The sequence below is a fragment of the Piliocolobus tephrosceles genome, chromosome 12, assembly GCF_002776525.5.
Source record: "Piliocolobus tephrosceles isolate RC106 chromosome 12, ASM277652v3, whole genome shotgun sequence".
NCBI lineage: Eukaryota > Metazoa > Chordata > Mammalia > Primates > Cercopithecidae > Piliocolobus > Piliocolobus tephrosceles.
The window spans coordinates 99,625,402-99,636,263 of record NC_045445.1 but is presented as its reverse complement, the minus strand read 5'-3'; the positions used below and the strand labels follow the sequence as shown (position 1 = coordinate 99,636,263).

Sequence of the window (10,862 nt, the reverse complement as noted above, 5' to 3'; positions counted from 1 at the left end):
GCTGGGATTACAGGCGTGAGTCACTGCGCCCAGCCTAATCACCTCTTGTACAGATGAGACACTTGAAACTCAGAGAAGCTATGAATTCACCGGGGCCACACAGCTAGAAAATGCCAGGCAAGGTTTCAAAGCAACTCTACAACAAATAGATGCTTGGCCATTGGGTTCCAGAGACACCCCACAGCCAGCCACTCAGCTAGCCATGCCCTCAACTGCAGAGCCAGACACACATCCAGCCAGAGGGTCTCCATTATCATGGCATGGTGAAAAAGATGCTTGAGAAAACCTGGGGGCCAGCCAGCCTTCTTTACCTTAGATTTACCCCTAGGAAGGGCAGGGAAAGAGGTGTCAGACTGGGGGACAAGAAAAAGGGATTAGCCATCCTTCACCTTCTAAAACCTAGTAGGGGAGGCCTCTCTGGTTACTTCCACTAAACTCATGTCGCTACAAAGTATTAGTTGCACTTTTCCAAGGTTTTTCTTCATCAGATCATGATAAGGAAAGAGCAACATTCATGGTGAGAGGCAGGCAAAGAAGCTGGAATTCAGGCAGGAAGTTCAAGCTCACAGTCCTCTGCTACCATCACACCCCCAGGAAATAGGGTAGGCAGGGGTGGGGTCAGCAGGCAAAGATGCAGCTTTTCCAGTGGTAACAGGTTCAGAAGGAGGTTTAATAAGCAGCAAATCAAACACCAGGCCCCCAGAGAGACCCTGCTGGAGAGCACTCACACCTCTGAGGTCAAGCCAAGGTCCGTGCCATTGCCTCCTCTGCCCAGAGGCCCACCCAACCCCTGCCCCACACAGAACAGAGCTGCTCAGGGAAACTGACATTTGGTTTTATTGTGCCAAGGACATTACAGATGGTGGATCTTGTCAACACCTGCAGGGCACGGGTGCCCCATCTGCCAAAGCTGCTCCCACACTCCTTATAACTCAAATCCCGGGTGGCAGCCATAATCCCCAAAGATGCCCCCCACCCCAAGATTCCAAAGAGGCTAGTGGTGGTGGAAGCAAAAGGAATGCAGCAAGGTCAGGGTTTCATTGTCCAAGCCGGCCTGACACCTGCCGCCCTGCCCTTGCCCAGTGCACACCCTAGACCCTGGGCCGGCCTCCACGCAGCTGGATGCCAGAAGACAGCAACCCACATCTTTGTGCCCTCTTCCATGCCCCATGGCCTGCCTGCCCAGAGAGATGCCACCTTCACAGAGCCACTGCTGTCGTCTGTATCATTTTTGATTAGTTGATTTTATAAGATAAAAGTACATTTTAATAAAGAAAAAATTCAACACTGAAGGCTCAGACGTTCTTGGGGTACTGGGAAGGGAAATTTCCCACTTCCTCCTCCCAGGGGGGCAAGTTTTTCTCATCTTGGAAGGAATGAGGGGCAGGGAGACTTTCCTCTGTCTGAATGTCTCTCTCCTCTGGGGCTGCCTGGCTGCCAGTTGGTCTGTCTCTGTGTGCCTCTCGTCTATCTTCGGCACCCTTGCCCGAGTCCCCTGTGGAATGCAGGGATGGTTCTGTGCGGGGTGGGGGGGGCAACAGGGCACGTCAGCTGGCAGAGAGACAGGTGATAGTGGCAGCGGCAATGGAAGGGAGCGCAGGGGTGGGCTAGCCAGAGGGAAGTGAGAAGGAGGGAAAAGAGGGGAGAGCAGAAAGAACAGAAGGAGGCAAGAGGGAAGAAGCCAAAGAAGGTGAGGTGGCACCGGAGAGCAGGAGTACTGGGGTTGGGAGATGGTGTCCAATCCCTGGGTCTCCATCAACTCTTGTCTGGGGGCGGGTCTCTGTGCACTTTATTTTTCTTCATACTGTCTAGGTATTCCTGTTGGGACACTGCCAGCACCGACGCTAGGATCTCATCATCATCCCAGTCATTCAGACCTGCTGGGCGAGAGGAAGAGGAAAAGGATGATGGAGCGCTCTCAGCCTGCCTTCTCCTCACCCTGTGCTGACGTCTGGGACTCTGGAGAAATTCCAAAGGGCCCTTCTCACTCCCTTCTCAAACAGAAGGATCTGCTAGGCCTGTGAAACTCCACTTAGACCCCAGACCCTTCTGGGGCAAATTCTTTGGGTCAGAAAAATCCCCTCCAGTGCCTCTCCCTTGTTTTCTTGGGGAGACGGCCAGAGGCTCCAGAAACCCCCCCTCAGGACTTGCCACTTCTTCCAGTCTCTCCCAGCTCCTAGCAGACTCCATCCCCCCAGACAAAGGAGGCTTACCAAAGGCAGAGGGGGACATCTGCTGAATGAGGGCCCGGCACTCCAAAGCAGGGTAGAGGGACACAAGGGGGGAAGTTGCCCGGTCAGCCCCTGCCGAGAACTGACTGCTTGTACCTGAAGCAGACGGACAGTCAAAGGTAGGGACCCAGGATCCAGGACCCAGGACCCAGGCAGTGCCTCCTAACTCCCAGCACATTCCCTCTGGGCAAGTCACTGACCTGGCGCACAGGGCGAAGGAGGTTTGGCAAGAGCTAAAACAGTGCCTGGGGAAGGGGGCTTGATGCCCAATTCAGCATGCAGCTCAGGATGCTCAGGTGATGAGGCTGAACTCCGCTGCCGTGGGGACCGGCTAGTCCACTCCTCCAGGCCACTGGAGGCTGCTGCTGTGGCCGAACTGCATGTGGCGCTGGCTTTCCGGGGCTGCAGTGGGGAATGAAAATGAGCAAGGACCACCAGCAACCATGACCTTCCTGTGACCCATCCCTGAATGCTGACTCCCTTCCCAGGGCCTTGGCTATGATACAGCTTCTACATAGGCCAACATCATCCCGATTCACACGGTGGACCACAAGGCTCCTCACAGGACAGAGGTGGAGCTCCTTACCCTTTCTCACATCCCTACAGTCAATCTGACAGGAAACCCTGTTACCTCTATCTTGAAAATAGATCCCAAATCCAACCCCTTCTCACTACCTCCACTGCCAGCACCGGCCACCAGTCACCTGCCCTACTGCAGAAGCCTCCTCCTCACTGGCCCCTGCTTCTGCCCTCACTCACGAGACTCCACTGGATGACTAGCAGGCAAGGCAATCTTGTTAAATCCCCAACCACATCCTGTCTATCCTCTGCTCACAATCCTCCCATGGTTTCTGCCTCGCTCAGAGTAAAAGTCAAAGTCCTCGCCACAGCCCACAAGGCCCTACCCAATCAGACCCACAACCTCTCTGACTTCATCTATTTCTACATTCTGTTCGGATGTACTGGCCTCCCTCTGGGCTGTTCCTGAGTCACACCAGGTGTGTGGGCCTGCTGCCGTCCCCTCCATGTGCACTCAGCTCTCACCTTCTTCGAGGCTCAAATCTCACCTGCTCTGAGGCCTACCCTGACTGTGCTATTTCATACTGTGAACTCACATCCCTGCTCGGCCCCTTTATCCTGGCTCTACACTTTCCATCCACAGCATTTCCCAACTAATTTATTCATTATGTTTATTGTTTATTTTGTTTCACTCTGCAAAACTGAGCATCACAAGGACGGGGATCTTGGTCTGCTGGGCTCACCTATGTATCCACCTATACTGAAAACACGGCCTGGCACAGACTGGCAGTATTTGTGGAATAAAACTCAGGTCCTGCCAGCCAACATCTACAATCACTCCAAACTCCTTGTGATTTTACAATTCCTCAGATACTTGTCTGCCCTGCCCCTCCCTGCTTCCCTAACAGTTCAGCCTTCCTCTGTGAAGACTAACCAGAGCCCCCACCTCCACTGATCTCCCAGCCAGGGTCAAGGACCCCACCAATGAGTTGTCACCCCCAACAAATGAGATCGCTGAGGGCAGAGTAGTCCAGATCTGATGTTACATTCTCAGTAGAGACCTGGCACACAAGGGCAGTCAACGAAAGCTTGTGTCTCTGAAGCTATCCGTTATTCCCTAGTATCACCAGCAGCATGGCTGCCCTCCTCTCACTCCTTAAGTGCCTATTCTGCACAAGTATTTAAAGTTCCAAGGTATAATGCCAAAACTAAGACCAAGATGAGTTAGATGGTGCTGGATGCTCCCTTCCCTCCCAGATGTCAAAACTGCTTAATTTTTTTCTGCTCACTTGAGGGCAAATCATGAGAAGTAATGGATTCTTGGCCAAGCCTGTGACAGAGTCCATAACCCACCTGGCTGGGGCCGCGGACCTGGCGGGCCTGTTTCTCCTGATCCCGCAACCACTGCAGGTAGGATTCCCGAGCCACCTGCTCCTCGATGGCCTCATTTGTGGCCTCCCAGTCCGTGGCCCGTTTCTTGTCTTCTAGCATCTGCTGTTCGATCCACGACTCCTCCGATGTTTTTATGGCATTCTTCATCAGAGACTGCTCTGCAAACTGCAAGGAGGGAGAGGAATAGGGATGTGTAATAACACACTGAACCTGCCCAAGAGCCAGAACGGGCTCAGTGAGGTAGGCCCAGAGGCCCTAGAAAAAAAGGAGACAGGAAAGCAGGTACTCCCACAGAGCAACCCTCCGCAGACTACGTCATGATTGGGGACCAGGGGAAAGCAGGCTTGGGATGTGGAACCTGTCATTCCAAACTCCTATGCTTGGAAGACCTGACTCCAATCCCCAAACCACCTCAACTGAGACACTGAGACTGGGGCAGTCAGGTGTCTTCCAACCTGGGCTTTTTTTTTTTTTTTTTTTTGAGACGAAGTCTCGCTCTGTCATCCAGACTGGAGTGCAGTGGCGTGATCTCGGCTCACCGCAACCTCCGCCTCCCAGGTTCAAGTGATTCTCCTGCCTCAGCCTCCCAAGTAGCTAGGATTACAGGTGAGCACCACCACCCATGGGTAATTTTTTTGTATTTTTAGTAGAGACGGGGTTTCACCATGTTGGCCAGGCTGGTCTTGAACTCCTGACCTCAGGTGATCCACACGCCTCGGCCTCCCAAAGTGCTGGGATTATATGCGTGAGTCACCGCGCCTGGCTCTGGGCCTTAATTTAAAGAAGCCCCATCCAGTGATGACTGTTTCATAATGTTGAGGCCTTTCTCACACAGGAGCAGATGAGACACATAGAAAAATTAGCTATGTGAGCACAAGGTGGGAGTATTCAAGCATGTGAGGGGTTAGGGGAAGCAGTGGGTGTGTGAGGGAATAAGGGGGCAGTATCAACATGGATGGTGTGGGGTGCTATGAGTTACAGGACACTACATCAGAGTACTGTTTTTCAGGCTGTGAGATCCAACAGCATTTTTAAAAAACAGAAAATATCAGAGTATATCCCAGGGAATAAGTGCAAATATTGTTTCATGAAGCTTTAGTTAACATTATTTTAATGCACATATATACATCACACACAAATGCATATACGTTAAGTAATCATGTAAAATGTATTCTTTTCTTTTTCCTGCAGACCTTACATTCAGATAAAATGTAATTTTTTACTCTGGTTAAAAAAAAAAAAAAAAGTGAAACCATGTTAGAATAAGCCAATTAAAAAAGTTAAAAAATCTAACCACTCTGACAGTGTTAAACACACTCCAAGTGTTTTTTCTACTCGCTCACTCAACAACAATCAACACAGGAGACTTCTGTGACCAAATGTGCGGGCTGGGGGGAGGGTGTTTTCCCACACAGCAAGCAGCTAGCAGCAGACACCTGGTGTCCCTCCTCCAATGCAATTCAATACCTAGAGAGAGTCTGGGATCCCACAAGTTGAGGGCTCAGTCTCACAAGACTACCCCCACTCCCGTTCGAACACCAGTCGAAAGTCTGGGCCTCCAGAATTTCTGACTGACCGGCTATAAATTGGGATTCCTACAATACTTTTTGGGGGGTTCAATTAACTTGCTTAGAGCAGCTCACAAAACCTAGGAAACATGTCTGCCAGTTTATTATAGAGAAAATTACAAAGGATACAGATGAGATGCACAGAGTGACATATGGGGGAAGGGACGCAGAGCCTCCATTCCCTCCCTGGGGTGCCACCCTCTAGAAACTTCCATGTATTCAGCTACCCAGAAGCTCCCAGAACCCAATCCTTTCAGGATTCTTTGGAAGCTTCATTATGTAGGCATTATTGATTAAGTCATTGGACATTGGTGATCAACCTAATCTTCAGCCTCTCTCCCCTCCCCAAAGGCTGGGGGATGGGCTTAAAGTCTCAAACCTCTAATCCTGCCTTGGTCTTTCAGGTCACCAGCCCCCATCCTGAAGCTACCTAGAGGCTGCCAGCCATCAGTCACCTCTTTAGCATACAAAAAGGCATCACTTTGGAGATTCTAAGGATTTTAGGAATTGTATGCCAGGAAGTCACAAACACAATTCACCAAAGAAGACATACAGATGGCAAATAAGCATATGAAAAGATGCTCAACAGCATTTGCCAACAGGCAATTGCAAGTTAAAATAATGAGATACCACTATACACCTAAGAGAATGGCTAAAATCCAACACAATGACAGTATCAATTGCTGGTAATGCTGAGCAACAGGAACTTCCAAATCTTTATGCTGGGCATGCAAATAATACAGCCACTTTGGAAGACAATTTCTCAGTTCCTCAAAAATCAAAACATAATCTTACAACGCAATCCAGCAATCTTGCTCCCAGGTATGTATACAACTGATCTAAAAACTTATGTCCATAAAAAAACCTGCATGCACGTTACAGAAGCTTTATTCATAATCAAAAACTGGAAGCAATCAAGAATGTCTTTTAATAGGTGAATAATTAAACTGGTACCTCCATAAAAGGAACATTAAGTGATAAGAAAGAAACCCACTAACAAGCCATGAAAGAACATGGAGAAACCTTAATGCATAATGCTAAGTGAAAAGAAGCAGTCTGTCACATTGACCATTTTAATTTTGTTTGGACGAACGGAGGCAAGATGGTGCACTTCCGGGTTCTTCTTCACAGGGCCAAAAAAGGCAATTTGGCTGCAGGATGCTCACCCCTGCAATACCAGCACTTTGAGAGGCCAAGGCTGGAGGACCACTTGTCCTCAGGAATTTGAGATCGGCCTGAGCAACACAGTGAGACCCTGTCTCTACAAAATAAAATTATTTTTAAAGTTAGCCAGGCGTAGTGGTGTGTACTTGTGGTACCAGCTACTTGGAAGGCTGAGGTGGGAGGATTGCTTAAACCCAGGAGGTCAAGGCTGCAGTGATATTGCGCCACTGCACTCCAGCCTGGGCAACAGTGGTACAGTCTTAAAAAAGAAAAAAAAAAAGCAGTTTGAAAAGGCTACATAAGGCTACATACTGTATTATTACAATTATATGACATTCTGAAAAAGGCAAACCCACAAAGATAATAGATTAGTGTTTGCAGGAAGAGGGAGGAAGGGAGGGGTAAGCATACATATGGAATATGAGGAATTTTAAGGGTGGTCAAACTATTCTGAATAATACTGTAATGGTAGATACATGACATTACATATTTGTCAAAACCCACAGAATGTGTAACACAAAGAGTGGACCTTAATATATGCTATTTAAAAGAAAATTAGGAAGGTTGGGCACGGTGGCTCATGCCTGTAATCCCAGCACTTTGGGAGGCCAAGGCGGGTGGATCACCTGAGGTCAGGAGTTTGAGACCAGCCTGGCCAATATGGTGAAACCCTGTCTCTACTAAAATACAAAAATTAGCCAGGCATGGTGGCATGTGCCTGTAATCCCAGCTACTCGGGAGGCCGAGGCAGGAGAACTGCTTGAACCAGGGAGGCAGAGGTTGCAGTGAGCCAAGATCACACCACTGTACTCCAGCCTGGGTGACAAAGCAAGACTCTGTCTCAAACACAGAATAAAACAAAATAAAATAAAATAAAATAAAAATTAGAAGATCTATGGCCGGTGCAGTGGCTCACGCCTGTAATCCCAGCACTTTGGGAGGCCGAGGCGGGCATATCACCTGAGGTCAGGAGTTCCAGACCAGCCTGGGCAACATGGTGAAACTCCGTCTCTACTAAAAATACAAACATTAGCCAGGCGTGGTAGTGCATGCCTGTAATTCCAGCTACTCGGGAGGCTGAGGCATGAGAACTGCTTTAACTCAGGAGGTAGAGGTTGCAGTCAGCTGAGATCATTTTACCACTGCACTCCAGCCTGGGCGACAGAGTGAGACTCTGTCTCAAAAATAAATAAATAAAAAATTAGGAAATCTGAGATCCCAGCATAGAATGCAAAAATGTGACAAAATAATATAAATGTATTACAAACATATGAAACAAGCTTGGCCGGGCGCGGTGGCCCATGCCTGTAATCCCAGCACTTTGGGAGGCCGAGGCAGGTGGATCACAAGGTCAGGAGACTGAGATCATCCTGCCTAACACAGTGAAACCCTGTCTCTACTAAAAATACAAAAAATTAGCCAGGTGTGGTGGCGGGGGCCTGCAGTCCCAGCTACTCAGGAGGCTGAGGCAGGAAAATGGTATGAACCCGGGAGGCGGAGCTTGCTGTGAGCCGAGATCACGCCACTGCACTCCAGCCTGGGTGACAGAGCGAGACTCCGTCTCAAAAAAAAAAAAAAAAAAAAAGAAACAACCTCATTTGAAGGGGGTGGGGGTACAAATAGGTCACTTTCAAAATGAATGGAGTCTGTAACACCAAAGGCAAAAAAGAACTATATGTAGCATTGTGCTGTAGTAATAAAGTTGTTTCCCACGGGGGTACAGGTGAACAAGTCTGATTCTGCTACATGTGTATATGGAAGTGAGCAGTTACATAAACGGGTGGTAGGAGCCACTGCATATACATCTGATACCATATCTACTGTTGGAGTGGGAATCTGCAGATGAACAAGGGGAGAAGGCTAGAATGAAGCATGTGATAACGGATCTGAGTTGGAGACATCAGTAAGGATTCATGTTTAATATAAATAAAGATGGTTACACGTAGAAATATTTATAGATATGTGTACACAGGCCACTATACACACATGTAGCTCCTTGCTCTATCATCTGAGAGGGCCTAGAAGCATGGACAACCTGATATCGAAGAGCACATTCAACACCTAGGTCTTGGCTTCTGTCAACATTCTCCAATACGTTCCAGGGCTCTTTAGAGAAATGGCTGTTTCAGCCAGGCGCAGTGGCTCACACCTATAATCCCTGCACTTTGGGAGACCGAGGAGGGTGGATCACCTGAGGTCAGGAGTTCAAGACTTCAGCCTGATCAACATGGTGAAACCCCATCTCTATAAAACAGTACAAAAATTAACTGGGTGTGGTGGCACATGCCTGTAATCCCAACTACTCGGGAGGCTGAGACAGGAGAATCGCTTGAACCAGGGAGTGGAGGTTGCAGTGAGCCAAGATCGTGTCACTGCACTTCAGCCTGGTGACAGAGCAAGACTCTGTCTTAAACAAAAAATTAGCTGGGCATGGCGGTGCATGCCTATAATCCCAGCTGCTTTGGAGGCAGAGGTTGCAATGAGCAGAGATTGTGTGCCCTTGCACTCCAGCCTGGGCAACAAGAGAGAAACTCTGTTTCAAAAAAAAAAAAATAAAGACCATATTGAGATGAATAAATAACAGGAAAAATTAATAAATTAAGGATGAGTTAAGGATGAGAGCCAGATCCTCCTTGAAGAATTCCAAATAATCTACGCAGATACTCTACCCTTAAGGGGATGGGGCATAACCATTTCTTAGGTGTGGGCTGCACATAGTGACTTCCTTCCACACAGTACAGTATGGAAAAGGTGGGAAAGAGTAACCTTAAGTGGAGAAACCTAACAAACACTACTTCTGCCAGCTGATCAAGGGTAACACCAACGGGCATAAATGACATTCACTGTATACACCCTTGAAATGATGTAATGAGAATGGCACTTTACCTCTGTGATCTTCCTCCCTAAGACCCACAACACTAGTTTAAACATGAGAAAAAGTTCAAAAGAGACGTTTCCAGAAAATATTTGATCAGTACTCCTTAAAACCGTCAAGGTCATCAAAACAAAACTGAAACTGTCAAAGATAAAGGGACCTAAGGAGGCATGCAGACTTCGTTTAATAGTAACGTATTAGGCTGGGCGCAGTGGCTCACGCCTGTAATCCCAGCACTTCGGAAGGCTGAGGTGGTTGGATCACCTGAGGTCAGGAGTTCCAGACCAGCCTGGCCAATGTGGTGAAACCCTGTCTCTACTAAAAACAGAAAAATTAGCCAGGTGTGGTGGTGGGCACCTGTAATCCCAGCTACTCGGGAGGCTAAGGCAGAAGAACTGCTTGAACCCAGAAGGCGGAGGTTGCAGTGAGCCGAGATCACGTCACTGCACTCCAGCCTGGGCAACAAAGCAAAACTCTGTCTTTAAAAAAGAAAAAAGTATTAACATTGGTTCGCACATTGTAACAAATGTACCACAATCATCTGAGCTGTTAATAATACCAGAACTGGACGTGGTGGCTCACGCCTGTAATCCCAGCATTTTGGGAGGCTGAGATGGGCGGATCACCTGAGGTCAAGCGTTCGAGACCAGCCTTCAACATGGTGAAACCCTGTCTCTACTAAAAATACAAAAATTAGCTGGGTGTGGTGGCAGATGCCTGTAATCCCAGCTACTTGGGAGGCTGAGGCAAGAGAATCGCTTGAACCTGGGAGGCAGAGGTTGCAATGAGCCAAGATTGCGCCATTGCACTCCAGCCTGGGTGACAAGAGCGAAACCTCGTCTCAAAAAAAAGATAATAATAGGCCGGGCGTGGTGGCTCAAGCCTGTAATCCCAGCACTTTGGGAGGCCGAGACAGGCGGATCACGAGGTCAGGAGATCGAGACCATCCTGGCTAACATGGTGAAACCCCGTCTCTACTAAAAAAATACAAAAAAAAACTAGCCGGGCGAGGTGGCGGGCGCCTGTAGTCCCAGCTACTCGGGAGGCTGAGGCAGGAGAATGGCGTGAACCTGGGAGGCGGAACTTGCAGTGAGCTGAGATCCGGCCACTGCA

At 48.6% G+C, this 10,862-nt stretch overlaps 1 protein-coding gene across 4 annotated transcripts in view; it reads right to left on the bottom strand.

Moving 5' to 3' along the window:
* Nucleotides 1–814: 814 nt before the first annotated feature.
* The window catches only part of OTUD5 (OTU deubiquitinase 5), a 36,015-nt gene continuing 25,967 nt past the window's right edge, over nt 815–10,862 (bottom strand). The window contains exons 6-10 of one of the 4 annotated variants that reach the window (XM_023201945.3): nt 4,104–4,307; nt 2,432–2,633; nt 2,214–2,327; nt 1,719–1,880; nt 815–1,495 (exon numbers count right to left, since the gene is read on the bottom strand). In XM_023201945.3, coding sequence (XP_023057713.1) covers nt 1,756–1,880; nt 2,214–2,327; nt 2,432–2,633; nt 4,104–4,307 — 645 coding nt within the window. In that variant the 3' untranslated portion in view covers nt 815–1,495; nt 1,719–1,755. Of the gene's footprint in view, nt 1,881–2,213; nt 2,328–2,431; nt 2,634–4,103; nt 4,308–10,862 lie in introns of all 4 variants that reach the window. The other 3 variants (XM_023201947.3, XM_023201948.3, XM_023201946.3) reach the window with 3 other exon arrangements.